The sequence below is a fragment of the Triturus cristatus genome, chromosome 3_2, assembly GCF_964204655.1.
Source record: "Triturus cristatus chromosome 3_2, aTriCri1.1, whole genome shotgun sequence".
Lineage (NCBI taxonomy): Eukaryota > Metazoa > Chordata > Amphibia > Caudata > Salamandridae > Triturus > Triturus cristatus.
In genome coordinates this window covers 1,066,864,763-1,066,886,353 of record NC_140584.1, presented here as the reverse complement: position 1 = coordinate 1,066,886,353, position 21,591 = coordinate 1,066,864,763, and the positions used below count along the sequence as shown (strand labels likewise).

Here is a 21,591-nt window from a genome sequence, read left to right as displayed (position 1 = left end):
ACAGTGTAGCAGGCACTTTGGGGTGCCAGCCACAGGTTGCAAGGTTTTCCCCAACCACCCCTTTTGTGAATGAGAGCCTGTGTTCTCGTTCGGAACACAGACTCCCATTGAAGACAATACGAGTCTGACCGAACGATGTCCGGAAGCATCGGAATCGTTCGGTAGGACTCACAGAACCCGATTTGGTTGGAAACTATTTCGAAACGGATTGAGTCGGAAGAGTTTCCAGACGACATCGTAATCAGCCCTTAAATATTAAAACCGAGGAGTTTTGACCAAATGGTAGGATGAACCTCAATTTACTTCCCATATACTAACCTCCTTTGTAAATAATGTGATGTGTTAATTCATATGTTACACTATGATAGATAAAAGGTTATGTTATGATCAAATGGAAAGATATACTTCTGATACGATGACCCCTCTTATACACAATAAACTTTATTATATATTTAACACAACTCCAAAAATATTATTAACGTGGCCTTGTTCATCACTTTGTGTCTTTTTGATATTTAACACAATGACAGATGTTTTATTAATTTTATCTCGTTCCTCGCTATGTGGTTTGATCTACATACTAATGATGCTTGGCAGCGTAACGCTATACTATCAAATCACCCTGTTTCTTTACATTGAAAACTTCTTGCATATGCAGTGGATTCATCTTTTTTAGCTAACATCACAACTTATTAGGTCTCGCTGGCGTTGCAGCGCGAAGCGCTGCCGCCAACGAGACTTATTGTTGCCGTGTTTGCTCCCAAGGGAGACAGACCAGGGCACGCGCAGCGATCGGGGTCAGTGGACGTGCTTCTGAGACGCGCTTGCGCAGACGCACACGCGCGCGCGCACACTCCGCCGCTGCCGACCCCCCTCACCGCATCCCCGGCTGCCTAACGCGCGCGCGCACACACCTCGCGCCGGCGCCCGCAGTCCTCCTCCTCCCTGCCCGCAGCACCTTCTCCACTGCCAGGTCAGGAATGCGCCTGCAGGCTGTTTAGGTTCGTAGGAGGGCAGGTACCTAATTCACGGTGTGTAGGAGGAAAGGGACTCGGGACAGACAATGGGAGTGGCAGGTGGGGACAGTATCACACTTCCATGCGCCCCTCTGTTTTGACACGTAAAAGTTTGGAGCCTTCCAAGTCGTAAATACCAGTGTACTGGCGCAGCCATCCATAGCCACACTTTCAACTCGCCGGTTCTAATCTAGTGACTCGTGGGATAATTTAGTGCGTGAAACCGCTCAAAAATTATAACTACACGCTGTGCTGTGAGACACTGCGTTTAAGTGTTCACTTGTTCTTCATGTCCTGCAATAGCTCATTTCCGTCTGGCGTTCTCCTGGTGTTTCTTGTTGCCCACTTCACTCTTCTCTTTTCCTGCTCGCCTTGCCTTTGTGTTATCTCTCCTTCTCCAGGCACCCTTTCTCTTCCTTCCTTCTCACCTCTCCTTCCTAACCGGTTCCTTATCTGTTTGCCCAGCTCCCTTCCCCCTCTCTTATCTTTGCTGCTGCTCATTGGTTTCTTGCTGTCACCTCTCACGCGCTTCCCTCTCATTGAATACAGACCACGAGGGCTTCAAAAGGTATCCTGCCCTCGAGTCAAGACAACAGCTGGTGACGAGGACCTCTGCGCACTAACAGAGCGTTTGGTTAAAGCACTGTTAAGTGACCTGTCTTCAGGGGCGGTTGGGGACAGATGTGATCCTATATGGTTGAATACTAATCTAGTGGGCAGTAGCATCTTGTAGTTTTTTTTTTTACAACGCTGAGCTGTTGTGCGTAGAAAGAGTGGCGCAGCAGGGTCTGGTAGGGAACGCGTTTAGAGATATGTCTATGTCCATTGGAAAACTCACCATTATCTGGCATTTTTTGTAAATAAGGCTAATGCAAAGTTTGCTGCCAGTGGCTTTTCTGCTTAATTCATACGACCAATAATCAAACGACACACCTGTACTGCGTCACTTGTATATCAGTGAGGTAACTAGTAAGGGTGGCATGTGTCAAATGTCTCTCCTCCCACCTGTTTAGTAATGAAATACCGCCATACTTCGAGGGAAGTCGGGCCTTACTCTGCTGGGCAACGGTGCCGTTTCATAGAAATGGAATCGGTGTACCTCGGGAACCCTTACATTGTGGGTTCTAGTGGGGTGGCAGCACAAAGGGAGCGAGTCATGAAAAGCAGTGTCACAAGGGTTGGGATGGATGACAAACAGTATATATATATTTATTTTTAATTGTGCCGCATAAAAAAATGCAACAAGTATAAGTGTGATAATAAAGATACTCTGTAGCTTATTAAATAGTCATAACCAAACTTGTAGTTGAAGATGTCCTGTGGGGTTAAGGCATCTCGCTGCAGAGGTCTTTGGTGAATATGGCAAGTTTCAAGGTAAAAAAATGATAAAATAACTCTAGTAGTTAAACCATTTGCTGGAAAGATCTCCGTGCAATGTGGTTATAGATATGACTTATTAAACAGCATGGTGGGTCAATGTGCTTGCTGAGGAAAACAGAGTGTAACTTTTAGGTTACGGATATATACTTCATATAAGACAGCTCAGTGTTTGTGTTGTAGATATCCTTAAGTTATGCACAGTTAAACACAGGCAGATGCACCTGACATTTTTACATGACTGTGCATAGACCAACACCTCATAGATAGTTTGAAAAATCTTTCTTCCAAATCTCTGTCTATTTTTAGCAATTTGGGAAGTGTCATGCTAGTTGTCTTTGTGGGCTCTGATGGGCGCCCGTCTAAAGCAAAGTGAGAGGTTTCAACCGTGATGCTTTGATCTCCAAGACAGGATATAGGAAGTACAAAAGGTATTGGTGATGGGACTGTAAGTGAGGAATTTGTGTTGTCTCCCTCCCACCTTGCAGGCTATTTCTGAAAGTGTAGGTGCCGCTGTAATTGATTGGTGTAAGGAAACAGCAACAGGGCATACTTAGTACAAGCCCCTGGGCCCGCCTGGATGCCAGATCTGGCACAGTATTAGTTGCTGGATACCCTTTTCTTTTACCACTGCTTCAGTGCCCAGTTTGTTAACATGTGTTTTCAAGGGTTGCGGGATTGGGAATAGGAATGTAAAAAATACCCACACACTCATAATTAAGGTATCCACAGATATCACACATAATTTATAAATCTAGCTTTAGTGGCAAAAGCTGCTCATCTAAGTGTGCAAACTAGGTGTCAAAGTGCACCCTAATTTTCAAGTCATGTCAAGCAATGAATTTCTTGACGTACCAAAAGAAGAGTTAAGGTGCATTTGCAGCTTAACCCTATCCCAATATCAACCAATATCAGCGTAAAATCTACCTGTTTAGATGCACATATGGAAATCTATGATATTTTTTAGATTTACCTAAGCTAAGAGAGTTTTTTAAGGAATCCGGAAAATTAATAGCTTTTCAACAATGATAGGCATGAGCTTATGGCCCCTAAAGGTTTTTTTTAACATGTCTTTATTGAAGTGGTACATCACAATCCAGCCAGTGTAGCATGTAGGCTTACAATCTAAACATTAATAGAACATATGTCAAAAGGCGGTCTAGAAACAAATGTAAAAAAGGGTCGGGTAACCTCGCACAATGGGAGTTAGCTCATTGACACATGAGACTCACCTCACCTGGCACATAATTACACATTCTCAAGGTAGCCTCCAGCTAGCAGCCTGGTAGTCCAGAACAATATTCCACCTAAACAATATAAACAAGCACTTGTAATGCAATAGGTCTCGCATTTACGCGAGTTTAAGCTATTGGCACTGTAAATGACAATTCCTTTTATGTATGTTTTAAAAACAGAAACAAAAATAAAAGGCATTGTAATTTGCAATGTCAATAGCTCAAGCTCACGTAAATGCGAGACCTATTGCATTGCAAATGCTTGTTATTTTTATTTGTAGACTGCATCTATCCTGGTTAGAATATGGTCGCATTTATTGAAAACTAGCCACTTATTATATGTTACAAGATGGCTGACATAAAAATAACCTTTTTTGAATGAGCTATAAATACACACCATTTCCGGTCTGTCTGATGGCTTGTATCTCCACGTAAAACGCGGTGTAAGACTGCCGACAGACTACGAAGCTACGACCTTCAATAGTAAGAATTAGCAATCGTTCTTTGAATGCACTGGATTTACTAGAACTTTTAATGAAAAATATTTCTATGCGCTTTAGACTCGCAAAAAAGTACACATTTCAATTTACTTTGGTAAGACGTTAGGCACTACGGTTACCATTAAGTGCCGTACAAGACCACTAATTGATGCTGCGGCTATGGATTTTAAAAGGAAGAATTAAAATCGCTCTTTGTATGCGCTGTATTTACCAGTGCCCTTAACGATGCACAATGGCATGTGCTTTAGATGGAGAAAGGAATACTTATTTCAATTCCTTTTGGCAAGACGCGTTGCAATTTCCACAAAAATGTTTTATAATTTTGCACTGTGGTGATCAAATTAACAAAAGAGCCTTTCGTTGAAACTTTACATTGCTGGGACCACATTATTGTATACATCTCTTGCTATAAATATATCGATAGTGATGTTAACAGTGTTACGCTTCCTCAGGCGAATATCATATTGAAAGATAGAAACAATATGGCTTCTATACTTTGATTCAACGCCACACTAGACTGCCAGTTAGTGTCACAGCTAGAAATGTTGCAACCAATAACTTATTGAGTGAAAAGCCTCCTTACTATGATCACATATACTTGCTTCTAACTTAAACAAGCATTGGCATAGCCAATAGGTCTCGCCTTTGGGACCTTATAAGTGTTTAGCCATGCAACAAGTGCATAACTAAACACTTATAAGGTCCCAAAAGCGAGACCTATTGGCTATGCCAATGCTTGTTTTAACTGCTGCAATCTATTGAAGCCTCACGGAGAACAAACATCAAAGCGGCCGCGAAAGTGAAAGTAATAGCGGTAAAGCGCCCGCGCACATGCACTGTAGGTCTAGGATGGCCTGGTAGCACTTTTTGGAGCCCTCACAAAATGTCTCGCCAGACCAGTGCATGCGCTGGGTCAGGCGAGACCTAATAACCAGTGCAATTTTGTCAAAGGGCAAACACTTTATTATGCACCGCTTTTTAGGTCTCGCCTGACCCAGCGCATGCGCTGGTCTGGCGAGACTTATTGAGAGGTCTCCAAAAAGTGCTACCAGGCCAGCCTAGAGCTACAGTGCATGTGCGCGGGTGCGCGTGCCGCGTTTTACCGCGATTACTTTCGCGGTCGCAAGGCCGCTTTGATGTTTGATTGCGATCGCAATCGTGATCACATTCACTTTCGCGGCCGCAAGGCCGTTTGGCATAGCCAATAGGTCTCGCTTTTGGGACCTTATAAGTATTTAGTTATGCAACTGTTACATGGCTAAACACTTATAAGGTCCCAAAGGCGAGACCTATTGGTTATGCCAATGCTTGTTTTTAACTAGGATAGACCAGTGGTGCCTTTTTAGGTCTCCCCTGACCCAGCGCATGCGCTGGTCTTGCGAGACTTATTGAGAGGGCTCCAAAAAGTGCTACCAGGCCAGCCTAGAGCTACAGTGCATGTGCGCGGGCCGCGTTTTACCGCGATTACTTTCGCGGTCGCAAGGCCGCTTTGATGTTTGATTGCGATCGCAATCGTGATCACTTTCACTTTCGCGGCCGCAAGGCCGTTTGGCATAGCCAATAGGTCTCGCTTTTGGGACCTTATAAGTATTTAGTTATGCAATTGTTGCATGGCTAAACACTTATAAGGTCCCAAAGGCGAGACCGATTGGGTATGCCAATGCTTGTTCCCTTTCTTATAGTAAAGAAGGCCTGAGGTTATTTGGTTTAACCAGAACCCTGGTAACTCAATGGAATGTACTTTTAGTCTTGGCTCCCCATTGCATGGCCTTAAGAACAGATTCTTAAACACCTGAAGCCATGCTTTTTAATGCCTATTTAATTTCTTTTAGGATATATTGAGATCTCAACCTAACTTACCTATGGGAGGCTCAATAAAGTATAACTAAAGTGAGTATGAATTCATATACTCCCTAAATATATTTGAGTATCTAGATGAAACGTATAGTAACTGATTCCTCATTGAATATTTACAGATTTTCTTCCATATAAATCGCAAGACAATTATTGCATCATATCAGTTATTGACTCATTGACCAGTAAGATTCTAGCATTTCACATATTTTTCTTTTGATGAAGCCATAATCTTGCTCTCTATATCAGACCTCTAGCTGTCTGAATTTTACTGGATTTATCCTTTGAAAATTGGTGAGGAGCGTCTGTTCACATAATCTTTAGAATAGACTTCTGTCAGTATATTACAGGTGTATTTCTTTAAAAGATACTGCCCATTAGTTTTCGCTGATGTTTTAAAAAATATATATATTTCTTGAAGAGGGGTCTTGTGTCTGCACACGGATGTTGTGTCCTGAATATGGTCTCATAGATATACTACAAAAGAGACCAAAACGTCAGTGTGTAACCCAATCTTCCCTTTAGTCATTGGGAGCTCTGGATCCTATGTATAGGACAGACTCCATGTTTAACATTAGAGGAAATGGGTTGTTGCATATCGATGACTAGTTTATTTTGACCTCAGTTGATTTATGATGTCATGATGAGACACCTAGAAGAAATGACCGATTCAAACAAAGTTTATCGTTAAACAGATCCATTGTAGACACCTTTAGCTGTTAACTCTAAGGGAGCCAGCACCAAACCCATGCAGTGTGCCACTGCTTGCTGCGTGACAAGGTGCTCTAAAAAGTAAAAACTCGACATGGAACACACCCTGAGTGCCATGTTCCCTAACACTACATGTAATATTTGTAAATCACCCCTACAGATAGCCTTAAAGCCCTAAGGCAGGGTGTGTTATATTATATGTGAAGACATATCTGCATGAGCAGATATGCCCCTGTGCTTGCCAGTTTAATTACTGACAGTACAAGTGAACAGGGAAGCCATATTAAGGTATGCACTGGTCAAAACAAGTTTCCCTGCTAAACAATGGCTTCACTGAAACCTATGGTGTTTGGTATCAAACACCTCGTAATAAACCCACACTGATTCCAGTGATGGATTTGTTAATATATGCACACAGAGGGTACCTTAGAGGTACCCCCTGAAAACCTGCCAACCTCTAGTGTATTTGCTGACTGGTCCTGTTCAGCCTGCCACCACAGATACATATCTGGCCCCCTGGAGTTGAGACCCCACAATCTCTGAGGTCGGGAACAATGTCTGCTCTGGCAGGAGATATTGTCACCTCCTCCAAGTAGGATGACTAGTAATCAGCATATCAAGGCAGGCAGATTCAGAGGCCTCCACCGCCTTTGATATGCGACCCTGGCTTCCCCCAGACAGGGGAAATGCCAAACCCTACCCAGGGACCATTTGGCACCAGGACAGGCGGGAAAATTAGCTTGTTGGGAGATGTGTTCAACCTCAGGCTAGTACCACCCCTAAGGTGGTCTACCTGAAGTGAACACAACTAGGGAAATGCCACCATCTTGGTGTCTGGTGGAATCAGGTCTTCTAGGTCAGAGTTATGCCCAATTCCCACAGGAAATAGTCATATAGAGTGTGTAGTCATCCTAAAGGTAGGTAGCCCATTGGCTACAACCTGACACTCCCCGTAACCCCCTTGTATTTAGGTAGCACCCCTGATACCAGGACTTCATATTCGATGGACACAAAGGAGGAGTGGACAAAGAAGATTGCTAACCCGAGAACAGAGGAGCAACTACTGACTTTGTGACAACCCTGTCAGCCTGAATGGTGCCCCGGCCTTTGTGGAAAACCTGACTTGTCCTGCTGCTGTGCAGACTCCAAGAAACTGGGAGGGCTGCCAGTCCTTCACAGATCGTCAGAGAAACTCCCTTGGAGTAGAGGAGCTAGTCCCCTGCAAATGCTGGCACCAAAGAAGCAAGGTCCGGTTCACCATCCTGCCACTTACTGGGACTACTAACGCAGCAGCAACCCAAGAAGAGGTGACCGTGCTCCCACATGTCAGGTCCGTCTTCCCTTCAAGTGTGGGGATGCCAGGACCGACTAGAGCCGCACAGCACCACTACTCGGGGTACCGGACCCCTTGCAGAAATCAAGACTTGTTGTGTCCAGCCTGGAAACCAACCCCAAGGAAGACCAACTTGCATAGCAAGGGACTTCAGGGACAGTGAGGCCCATATCAAGAGTGGCCCAGCTGTCCTGTATGCCCCTTTTCTGCAGAACCAAGACAGACAGTGAGTCTCAGACCGCCGTCAATCGACACCTCAAAGTACCTCTGGACCCGCGCCCCACAACCTGAGTCCGAGGGAGGTGACGGTGCCAACGGGGTCCTGAGCCCCTCAAAGGCTGAGCTAACCTTTGGGTATGCCTAGACTGGACTCCCCGTCGCCACCTGCAGCCTCTTTGTGCAGGCCCCCTCAACTGCAAGTCTCTCCCACAGCACAACCCCAATGCCTAAAAGCACCACTGCATCCGAGCCCCACAACCTGAGGAGAAGTGGACCTACAGTGTTCCCACGTGCCCAAGCATCTCAAGAATTGAGCCCAGGGTTGAAAAATCCGTTTACAATGGCGAGCCAAATTTAATCAGGATGAGCTATTTTTACAGCCTACTCGCCCTTTATGGTGAGCTGACAACAGGTGTTCTGCTTGCTCACAAAGTGAATGAGCAGTAAATATGCCTTTAAATCTTGTTATCTTGTCACATTTTATCGGCTTTCAGAGACTGTGACAATCATGTTGAGACCAGTTCATGGGTTAAATACATTCAGTTAGGTCGAGTAGATTATTCAAGTAACTAGACCTGCAGGTCTAGTTACATTTTTATGATTTATCGAGCCCTGTGAGCCCCCTGTGGGTTCACCCAGACTGGCCCCAAGTCCCAGCTTGCAGCCTCTTTTCAACCGAACCTCCCATTGAAGTGAACGGGGCACCCGATGCTGAAAACACCTCTGCACCCGGACGCCGCAGTGCCGCCCGAATTAACCTTGCCATGGACCCTTGCCCCATAAGCACCTTAAGTCCAGAAGAAGGGTCCAATGATTCACTGAATAGTGCTTGAATTCAGTATATCTCCCCCCCAATAGGATAACATTACCGCTTCAGAAATTGTACGAAGTGTGAACTTTTGAAACCTGTAAAAATTCCTAACTCGAAAAGTACTTCCTCGATGATCTTGGTATCTAAATTCATATGAAATTCGGTGTTATGTTTATAAGTTGGTGTTGGTTTATTTAGTGTGTGTCTCACGTACTGCCTGTGGGCAATCAATGCTTAGCTCTACCCTCTAATAAACCTCACTGCTCGCCCACACAACCACAAAAGAGAGCATATGGGTTATCATTTGTGCCTCTGTAAACAAATTGGGGTTTGCCCGGACTCTTTACACAGAGTACCTCCTATTGGTCCACTATACAAAGAGCCAGCTTCCTTCAACTTGTATCTGTCTTCCCTAGATTGAAGAAGAAAGGTGTTTAGCACTAAACTGATCTCACAAAACTCTGAAAACTAGATATGGAGCTTGGATTCCCCAGAAACCAGAGTAGTCCGATCACAAGTAGGGAACAGGAGACCATGAGACCCAGCAACCTCAGAGTCAGTCTCACTGAAATCCAGGATAGAGGCTTAAACATCAGCATCATAGCCTGAATATCCTGGACTCACTGCTCAGGAGGATAAACAAGAAACTGCACTGTGCCCTGACAGCTCCGATGAAGAGGAGCATCTGAGAAGTAGTCCGTGTGACTTTGGCACCTTAATAGTGAACTCAAGCTTGTGCAGAAGGTTCGCCGTAGTCTGGAGGTGGGATATTGAAAAGGCGCAGGTCTAGTCTAGGATGGAGAATTTCGTCCTTCTTTGGCACTAGAAAGTAGCAGGAATAGCAACGACAACCATAATACCTCTCCTTATGCACACTTGCATAGGGAGAGGTGGTGCTCCTTCAGTCGTAAGTGGGTGGGATGTGTGGTCACAAAGATGAGGAAATAACCCCTTCAGATGAGCTGCAAACTCCAACAGTCTGATATTATTGACCTCCAGTGGTTTTGGCAATGGTGTTTCCTGCCCCCACTGGATGCCATTGATGGTTGAAGGGCAAACTAAAGGTGTTTGGAGGCTGCGGCTGCAGGGGGATGGTGGACTGGTCCTACTCTATATATCTGGCCCACGTGGTCTGTGGGAACCAGGTCCACGGCCATGAAAATGTTGGGCAACCGGCTAGCCATGGTGGCTGGGAGGGTAAAGAGGTGGTTGAAAGCCTCTTCTTTGGCCATGAAAGGAGTAGAAGGCAGACAGGGGTTGGTGAAGGGCCATGGAAACGCCCAAGTAACTGGCCGTAGCTGGACTAAAGTGCTCCGGGGTTAAGGCTGACTTCTCTCCAAACAAGCGGCTGTCTCGAAAGGGCATTTCCATGAAGGAGGCGTGGACATCCCCCAAAAAGCCACTGGTTCTCAACTAATCATGGTGCCTAAGGGCCACAGGAAGTGAAATCTCTATGCCCAGCGAGTCTGTCCTATCGTATGGCGAACTTGGCTACATCTTTCCTATCAGCAATTGCTTAATAGGGTATGGTTCAGGTATCCTCCGAGAACATAGGCAGCACTTGCGCACCGAGTCCCAGATCATAGGGAGGTATCAGCTCAAGAGGCATGTGGTGTTCATCGTCCACAGTGCTAGGCTGGCAGAAGAGAACACCCTCTTTCCAAAGGTATCCAGCCTCTTGGATACCTTGACTCGAGGGATGGTAGGAAATGCGCCGGTGTTGGTTTTGGAGGTGGAAGCCTGGACCACCAAGCTCTCCGGGTGGGGTACTGGATGAGGAAACTGGGATCGCCTGGAGCGGGCTGTGGTGGTGGGAAATTATCCTATGCATAGGAGCCCCTGTGCAATGCTTGGAGCAGGACCCTAGCAGAACCATTGCTGGGGGCTTCATTGAAAGGGAGATGTGGTTCAGATGAAGTAACTCCCAGTTGAAGCACCTCCGTCAAGACATTTTCTTGACTGCCTCTGATGGCAATTGAAGGTCCAAGACTTCAGCTGCTCTCCTCATCACCACAGCGAATTAGGCAACCTCCTCCGTAGCTATGGTATGGGGAGTTACCAGGCCAGTGTCTGGTGAGGTGTCCGGTCCACTGGCATCTGCCAGATCCTCATCTCAGGGGTCCTCAGGGTCTTCTAAGGGCTGGTAACCATATGGGTCCGCAGACCCCTCCCATTCATCATCCAATCCAGCCTATCATAAGAATAAGGCACAGTCTTCGACAAGGGGAGTCTGCCCCCAGTCAGCGCAGAAACCGGTTTGGGACGACACCCATCCGGGTCGGAGTTTGGCATGATGATGGGGGCAGCGTCACTGATGGGCGTCGGTGGGGCTGGGGGTGCAGCACTAGAACTGGCACAGGGAAGGTTGAGGTCGTTTGACTGGTGCCCCTCCAGATCCATCAGTGGACCCTGGGTGCCCAATTTGTGCTGAAAGCAAGCCAGCTGACAGAAAACCAGTTGGGTCCGAGGGTTCTCCTGAAGGGTCGACCCCACCAAATATGAGGTACATGGCCTTATAAAATTCTTTTAGCAGGGCGAGGATCGCTCCAGCTCCCAGTAACTCAGGGAGGCGCAGAGATGGCCCACACACATGCTCCATCACAGAGCTAGACTTCAAGTGCAGACAGCCCCGCCACTGGTCCGTAGACATGCACAGTGAAGTCGAAGATCTCTTCAACTTCTTTTTCTTTTTATGGGACTTACATAACTTTCAAGATGACTTTGAATGGGACGAAGGTCGCTGGGTGCAGCTCAGCGAACGATCTCGGGACCATCCTCGCAATCGAGATCTGGAAAGCTGCTGGATCAGTCGGCATTGTGCGGCGAGCAGCTTGAGGAACTGCTCCCTCAGCGCCTTTCGATGCATGGTGCAGCAATCCTTACATGTCTTGGTCCTCACACCAGGAGACAAAGTCTCAAAATAATATTCACAAAAAAGGTCAGTCAAAAAGTGACTGGCGGTAGCTGTCTCTGGATCTGTGCTAACTGGAGCGGGAAGAAAAGAGCTGACGTCAGCGAACTAGTGTGGCTCCTATATAGGCAATGCGCATGTCACATCCTGTGCCGACGATGGCGCGGGGAGCCAAACGATGACACCTATAAGCGTGTAAGGGGTACTACTCATCGAAGGTTTCCTGATCCAGCCTGAGGATTATTCTAAGGTAAGGAATCTGTGGCTAGAAGGTTCTATCAGATAATATTACATGTATTACATGTGTTGACTATGTTAAACATCTCATTGCTGAGCAGCACCGCACAACAGATCTTGAGTAATTCACACTATAACAATCACGCGTTGACATGAAACGCTACTTTCATAGATACCTGCAGCCACAGCAGAGAAGCCACATAGAAAGTGAGTCTCATCCAGTTAATACCAGGGATAGGTACAGTGGTTGTACAGTTCTGAGAAGACATGTATTGTTGGGTGGAACAACCTTGCTGAGGACATTAAAAATCTAGGTTTTCAAAGACAATCTACTAACACTTTCCAGTGACTGAGAAGCCCAAGGCGCTGGAGAGGAATGTGTAATTTTTTTACTTGAAGCCTTATGATCACAGAGATGGTGACAGAAGGCCATGGTGAAAGCCATGCTTTCTTGAGAATAATAATCGTGCTTTCAACGTGTTTGAATTGTTAGTGTAGTCTCTGTACACTCAGCAACCCAGATACACTCCCCTTTTAAGAAGGTTCACTCGAATAATGGTCTTAGAAAAAATTCCTGATCATTACAGAACTCGTAATAACCGGTGCACGGGGAAAGGGATGGGTAATAATACCCGAATGTGCGTTTAATATGGCAGGATGCACACCTTCATGTTTAACAGTCAATGTGAATGTGAACAGTTTATGTGAATGGAAAAAGCGAAGAGAAAATTGTGGATGAATAAGGATAAAAAAGGATTATAATGGATCAAAACGGAGTATTTAATTTACAGTGAATTTGTGGAATACATCCTTTATTTGATGTGCGACTGGTGGATGGAGCGCCAAGGTGCTCCACTGTTCATAATTATACCCGAATATCATCACGTTCTTGATGTTAGTGATACTAGTGCAGAACTGCATATCTCTAACATTACTACAGTGCTCAGCTGTACCTGGTGGGTATCACTTGGCCTGCTGGGTTGGTGTATGAGCTTCTGAGTATCAGTGACAGGCTGTTTATTGCATTTATTATGTTGAATATGCCACAGCGGAATATGTGCTAGTGCAGCTAAATGTTGTGCATGCACAGGGGGTGTGGTGTTACACTTGCATGTGGTCATTCACACAAATAAGGATCCAATAGGTGGCCATGGGTTGTCATGTGCTGCTTGTTGGTTATACTATTTTTGGGGGCAAACAATAGTTTGTTCAGTATATGTGTGAGATCACAAGGTGATAGTTGAAGGCATTGTCATCAAGAACATTTATACCTCTTTCCAGAGTACCTCAAAGCTACACCCATTTTAATTTCTGAATGATTGACTCAAGAATTAGCAGGAGACAAATCAGGAAAACAAATTGATCATAGCATGTGGGCACTTTCAATACTCTAATATTAGTAAGCACTTAAGATAAAGTGCCCTAGATAGTGTGAGCTCTAAGTAAAATATGTGGTTCATGATATCCTAGCGATAAAAGTACAAATTATTGGGTAATCTTTGATATGCCCTGTTAAACATGTAGACTTAAATCAGACTATTATATCTTAACATTTCTTAAATCTTTTGGCAGCTGGCCTCCTTGAATGCTTTGGTAGGTTTCTCACTCCAAGCACCTTTGGAAGACTGATTTGCATTGAAGTCCTGAATACCATCACATTCATGATGGTATTGATGATCTAGATAGGACAATTTACAAGGTCTGGTATTTTCAGACTTGAAAGAAGTGTCAAACTACTGAAGGGTGATGCTTTCAGGCCTCTTGCTGTGCTTTACCACACTGTACTCATTCTTTTGAGGGTTGAGAATTATCATGTTCCAGGTATTCAGTGTGAAACTAAGCTTCCATCTTATAATGACCCAGCAAATGCTAGGTTTCTATATTAGACTCTGGCTAGTTATATATTTATCATATTTCTTTGTGATCTATGTCGTTACCTTCTAGAGATGGATGCATTTCAGCAAGGAATATTAAAGTAATTAAAATGGAAGATCCTTCTTTGCCAATAAAGCTGCTTTAATGGAGATGCACATGTTGCATTTTCTACAAGAGGTTGGCAAGGGCAAGGTTTTGCCTCATATGGTAAATTAGCTCAGTGTAAGCTAAGGGTCTCAGTAATGGTACTAGAAATAGCAAGGCCCATATGGTGTAACTTGAATGAAACAAATGCAGATTAAATATTATACCAGATCACAGACAAATACAACTCATGAGATGTGAACCTTAAGGTAGAACCACTAGTTTTGAAGTTCAGGAAGAATAAAGAACAGAGGTAGTGCTCATTCTTTATATACATGTTTAGACAATGCTGATCAAACATAGCATAGAAGGGAAGACAAGGAAATCATCCCTACTGCATAATGATTAAAGTTGGTTGAAGAGTGGTTAATTATTTGCAAATAAGGGTCAGGATTGGGAAACAGTGGTTAAACATCCGTTTAAGTTTAGGATCAGGATCAATTTGAGAAGTTTAGGATCAGGTTCAGGATAAATTTAATCCTTAAGACATACCTCCCAGAATATTCGAAGAGAAGCAGACAGCTTAATACGTTCATTATTTTCTAAAACACACGTATCTAGAAGAAAGTAAAAACAAGGTTACTGTACAGTTAAATTAAATATGCCTTTATATTGTACATATATAACCATGTATTGGTTGTATGATAGAGGCACAAATGGTTTTACCACACATGCCTCTACCATGCAGCCCAACCACAAATGCGTCTTATCCATGCATGTCTTTACCACGACATTTTGTGGTTTAGGCATCAATGGTAAAGAGGTATGTGTGGCTAAGGTTGCCACTACCCCCCCTCGCCCCGACGACCTCCCCACGCCCGCCTGTCGGGCTGTCTCTTTAACTACCCAACCCCTTCCACTGCCCTAACAACTACCCCGACCCCCCACTCTAAAAACTACCCCACCTACCCATTCCCCTGTCACTTCCCTTAGGCCTAAAACCCTACACCACCCGACCCCCTGCCACCTCGCCATCCCTTAAACTACCCCAACACCTTCCACTGCCCTAAAACCTACCCCGACACTCACTTCATGAAAAGGACCCTAAATACCCATTCCCCTCCTACTTTTCTAAGGCCTAAAACCCTACACTACCGACCCCCTGCCATCCCTTAAACTACCCCAACCCCTTCCACTGCCCTAAAATCTACCCTGACCCCCGCCCTGAAATCTACCCAAACTACCCATTCCCCTCCCACTTCCATAAGGCCTAAAATCCTACACTACACGAACCCCCCTGCCCCCCTGTAGTTTAAGGGACGGCCCTTAAACTACCCCGACCACTTTCACTGCCTTAAAACCTACCCCACCCCCCTTTCTCTGAAAACTAACCCAACTACCCATTCCCCTCCCACTGCCCTAAGGCCTACAACCCTGCACCCTAACTTACACTACCCTGACCCCCTGCCCCCCTTCGCTGCCCTTAAACTACCCCAACCCCTTCCACTACCATAAAACCCGGCCCGACTCCCTCCCAGCCCTTAAAAAATCAGCCCTTCTTACCTCACCGCGGCGTCTTCCTGCTTCCGTCTTCCTGCAGCTAAACTGCGCACTGCCTTAACCACACATTTGCGTGGTTAAAGCATGCATGGTTTAGCTTGCGTAGTCGGAACACTCATGGTTCAGACCACGGTGTTCCAACAGTTTGCCCCATGTATCATGTCTACTACCAACCTATCAACGCAACCCAACAATGTACCCACCCATATCCACCCACCAATCCATCATTCAATTGAAGTAGCAGCATTGCATGAAATTAACTTAGATCTGCCCGCCCCTTACAGACCACTACACACAATATGCCACTAAGTCTCTATGTGGCTTATGCACAGTGGAACATGTCTCTGGCAGGGAAGTTGCTCAATGTTGCACACATTGATTTAGATTCACATTCCCAGGTGTCAACATAGTTCTCGTTATAAATCACACACTATACCTACATTGCACTGGCCGCATTCTTGGGTAGTGCATTTCTTCTAGTCCTTTTAATTCATAATTATCTGTATTCAGCTATGCATGTGGGAACATCTAATCCTTTACTCATATTTCTATCCATCTTGAGCTCTTTTTTCTCTCAATTTTTCAAAATGAGACTGCAGGCCATTAAGGGCCTGAAAAATAAGGTAAAGCTTGGAATTGGAATCCAAGACACACTTTGTTGAGAACACAAATTGGCCATTAGAAAAGGATGCAGAACTCTCACATTTCAGAGATTACTGTAAATGTGTGTAAAAGGTTTAAAAAAATAATGAGTTGTAGGTTCTAATTTCTTTACACATAATTCACACATTTCATTACATGCTTAGGACCAGTTATATGATAAGATAATTCTAGGTGGGAGCAGCTTGTTCCAGTAAAGAAATCCTTGATGTCCATCACTAGGGTGACCCTAAACACACATATCTTGTTATACACTAGACTGAAGTAAGTCTGCTAAGAATGGGGCCCAAATTGATCACAGTCACTGTACCAGTTCTTAAAAAGGGGATTTTCTTAGTCTACCAAGTTGGATCCGGCAGGTGGTTGCTAGCTGTAATTGACCTAGGATCTACTAGCCACCATATATTAAGTAGGTGCTCTAAAGTTAATACCACGTTTCTCCCAGTCCTGCAGTTTCTCCAGCTAGTCACACAAACGCCTAATGCAATAAATATATGTACTGGACTTGTAAAGTCCATCAGCTGTAATAGCCTGGTTACTAAGCACTGATATTCTGACCACCAAAAACAAATTGGGACCCACGATTTAGAAACTGGTCACAGACGCCATCCAAAGGCTATGGGATATTCGTTTTTCTGAGCTTGAGGGGTATTTGTATTTATTAAATGTTTATTGGGCACCTTGTCTACTTGAAGATACATTCACATTGTATGCAAGTGAATAGGAGGGATACAGGAGTGGATGGAAATACCACACACATGGATTAATGTCAAAGTGTCGCCACATACGGTGCCTGAGCTCAAAGCAGAGAGCAGTTGATGAGAAAGAAACCAAAGTGCTGGGGTTTTATGCCAGAGATTGATGAGCATGCTAGAAGTAGGCTACGGGCCACAGCAATGGGTGGAAATAGTAGCAATGGTGCACAGATGCACAAACATAGGGGGCATGCACATGCATGATCCACACAGATATCCTGCTGTGCAATGAACTACTATACATATATAGATGCAGTTTCTGGTGTGGATTCTAGGTGACTAATACCCACATGTTGTGAATGGGAAAAGAGGGTGGAAGTAGGAGTGTGACAGGTAACTTTCAAAGGTCTCAGTTGGTCACATTATTGCTGTTGTCACAAACATGGGTGTGGCTTCTTGCGCTCAACAGTCTGAGAGGAGAGAAAAGCTATTCCCTGTGTAGTCAAACGGTGAAATGTGCATGGATGTCATTCATTATCCGAGTGACCAGTGAAACAATGTATTATTCAGTAGGAAGTCATTCAGATGGATGCTATTTAAGGAAGGGCTGGCGGAACCATGTCATCTTTTCCTCTGCAGATGATCAGTCGGAGGCTGTGGGTACCTATGGTCCCATGATTTTCCATTAGAGCTTTTGTTCTTGAGTGGAGCTGAGGGAATGCTGTTGTCGAATACTGAGCTCTAGTTGGCATGTAGTGATGGATTGACCAGTAAGATTTGCGGGTAACTTAGCAGCACATTAACAGTTACTTATGTTCCATAGACAACCACTGTAAGGCATGGAAAAAAGATGTGATGTTGTCAATCATCTTTAAACCCAGGGCCTTCCCACTCAGGGTGGTACCCAAATTAAAGTTGATTTAACATCTTTTTGGGAGGTCTATGTAAATGCATTGTCAGTGTGCAAAGAAACACTTTCCAATGAATACTAAGCCGTGGTTTGGCTAAGAATATAAAGGTCAAAGAAAGTGCATTTCGTTATGATATTCCCCTAAAAAGCCCAAAATGATGTTGGGTTAGTGGTAACTCCTACTGTAGATGATTGCATGGGTGGGTCTCTCAGCGATGGTGGTTACTGGAAACATGACTAGATTGGGATGGGGTTTCCAAAGAGTATGATTTTTATCTGCAAACCAGTGAGGCTCAGGATACTTTACCTGTTCATTTCCTGATCATGGGTGAGGCAGGTAGTAATATGTTTGCCCGAGTTCTTCCTCACAGATGGCCTGGATATCATCTGGCTGGGTTTGAAATGCCATATTGCGCTGGTCTAGAACACTGGCTAGACAATAAAACTATGCATTAGAGAGCCAAGGGGTTAGAGGGGATCCTTGCAGAACCCAGTATGATGTTCCTTGGGTTTTGGAGGAAAGCTGACCGAAATGTATTTGCTGTGCATGGTCTTGTTGGAACAACATGACCAATACTAGGGCTGTCCAAGAAAATGTCTTGTATTCATGGCAGTGAAAGAAGGGTGGAATTATCAAGTGTCATAAGCCACTGAGAGCTTTTACAGATTTTAAAGCTGTAGGTTGTTTCTCATCATGGGCTCTCATTATGTCCTCACGTACCTCAATGACCATAAATGACGTGCCTCTGACTGATCTTCAGCCAGGCTGCTGAATAAGTGGGAGTGATAACTTCTCACTTCGTGCAGCCATCTCATTACCTACCTTTTTAACACTTTTGCCTCAATCTGGAGTTTGAAATTGAGCTATAAGGTGATACCACATCCACATTAAGGGAAAGGGAATATTTTTAAACTTGACTAGGGGATGACCATGATGTAATGAAGAGATCATGGTATATGTTAGGAATGGGACAAATGTGGCGATCTGGATTCAGAAATAACTGAAGTGGAAATGCATTACTGAGTGTTTCTCCAGACTCTAGCATCAAATAGAAAGAACATTACAGTAGCGTAGCAACACGGCAATCCATACATAATACTACATAGGTCTGAAATGAATAAATATTCACTTTGAAGACACAAGCTACAAAGCATATATTTGTTTTTATAAAGGTGGCAAGCTTAGTAGTCCAAGATGGCACTTGAAACCTGGTGCGGTTCCAACCACCTTCACCACAATGCTCTGGAAAAGTGCACTAAATGTAACTTTGCAAATCATTGGCTCAGACCTGTGATGGGGGAAGACTCCAGGGATTTTACTGAATGAAGGGTCAGCTCCATAGCTGATGAAAGGGACCTGAAGTAAGAGATCTACTGCTAGGATGAAGATGTGTGGAAAACCAGCTAGCACAGAACTGAAGCAGTGTTCTGTGGGGCAAGATAGGAATTGACAGGCCTCTGAAGTGAAATGTGTATGTTGAGGTAGGGGAGTGACACCTCCAGGGCCCAAGGATAGCCGCAAGGACATGTGGTGCTCTTTAGTGAAGAGAAAGGGCACAGAAAGGCGAATACCGAGGCTCCTGAAGGCACACTTCAATACTCCCTCCAGAGAAGTCAATAAGAAGTTCTGCCTCAACCATGCAGCTATGAATGGTCTGTAAGCTAAAAGCTCTAAGCCCCATATTGAATAATGCCTTATGCTGCAAGGGAAGACAGTTGTGTGATCTAAAACTGTACAGAACAGATAGCCTGGGGGAAAAGGACAGCCTACCCTAAATCCCCCACAAAGAGTAGCAAAGTTGAGCTATGTATTGGGGAAAACAGAGACATGTAACAATAAATGGTGGCATCATCAGCACAGTGAATTATGGTGCCTAATGAGCAGGGAGAAGTGCATCAACATAGGGGGCTATAGGGGATGTCACTGAATTGTTGAGTTCACAAGGGAGTCTATTCTTTTGCAACACTGAATCCAAGCAATGAAGGAATGGCAAGAGTATCAACAAATCATATGAATGCCACAAGCTAGGTGCTTAGTAGGATAGAAGGTGATTCAAACTACTATATCCAGCAATATGACACACTGAGGGTTGTAGGAAGATACACCAGAGGAAGAAGACAGCCAATCACGTCTGGTGGCCAGAAAAGAGGGGACCCCACTACCTCACCAAAGAGGATCTCCACTGCCTGCTGCAAGATCTAGGTAAAGAGTGGTAATAGGATCTGAAGCAAGAAATTGTATAAACCAGAAAGGGCACTGCAGAGGATGTCACCTCCATTAGACAAGAAGTAGACAGAATATGCCAGAGGGTACTCGACCTGAAGGAAAAGGCGGAAAACTATACATCCTCTGATCAAGCATGGAGCAATAAAATGAAGCGGAGGAAGAGCCAATGCTATCTCTGCAGTACATATATAGAGACTTGAAGAAGCCGCTGGACCTAACATATCAAGCTGCTTTTTACCCGGGTGCCTACTTTGAAGGCGGGAGAGGATGTTGGTGTAAAACAATTCTATATACTTGGCCCCAGAAGACAAGGATAAAAAAACAGAGTTAAGGGTCGAAAAAAGAAACAGCCCAATTATTTACCAAGGGACAAAGATTCTCCTACTGATGGACTTGGCCCAGATAATACTTGACAAGAGGGTAGAACTCCACAGTAGAGGAGTTGACAAAGTACCAAATTATTAACGCTCATATGGAATGATCTGCCACATGACGTTAGTAGCAGAGGGTAGACAAATCCTTTTTCTGAACACTGAACAAGAAGAAACTGCAACAGGTCAGAATAAGACAACATTGCAAGTCAAGAAAAAATAACAAACTCAGATTCACTCTTTGGCACTCAGAAAGAGATGTTGGGTAAAGGTCTTGCTTAGGGAGTCATTGGGGTGAGTTTTTGAAGTCTTATTAGACAAGTTGGGCAAATAAGTCTTTGCTAAATGTAGGCTAAGGACTAAAATAATAATGGTGGCAACATTATCTGTCTCGAACAGACTGTTATGTGTTCAGTGCATGGTGGTTTCCCTATGTTGACCTAACTGTGCACAATACAGGCTGCTTTTGCTTTGCGCATGTTACTATATACGCATGCTTATTTTTGTGCCACATTGTATTTTCACACAGAGCTTACATCTGTTTTCATGTTCTGTTCCTTCCTGGGATTAATGCATAAACAACAGCTGATGGACAGAATGCAGAACAATGTCATACATTCACCCCAGTACAAAGATCTGGGCCCAAATCCATCGTTTTTTTGCTCACCATGCCATTCCAGTTTGAACCCAGCCATATGCAAATCAGTCTTGACCCTGTGCCTCATGGGAACAGTCCAGCCCGAACTGCCAAGCCAGGTCCTCCCTGGACTGGAAACAAGCATCCTAGGACCGGTTTCGGGGTTTCACCCCTCTTCAGCCAGGATAGCTTGATTCCAGTGGCATGGAAAGCACGTGACCCACGTCTGGGCATACCCTTCCCACTCAGGGTGACAAATGCATAAATAACAGTTGATGGACAGAATGCAGAACAATGTCATACATTCACCCCAGTACAGAGATCTGGGCCTAAATCCATCGTTTTTTTGCTCACCATGCCGTTCCAGT

General features: G+C 44.6%; 1 protein-coding gene across 1 annotated transcript in view; it reads right to left on the bottom strand.

The window, feature by feature from the left end:
* Window positions 1–21,591, bottom strand: part of LOC146859134 (uncharacterized) — a 2,052,335-nt gene that overhangs the window by 1,375,047 nt on the left and 655,697 nt on the right. The window contains exon 55 of the mRNA XM_085649806.1: window positions 14,716–14,780. Within this exon, the coding sequence (XP_085505932.1) occupies window positions 14,716–14,780 (65 nt within the window). The remainder of the gene's footprint in view (window positions 1–14,715; window positions 14,781–21,591) is intronic.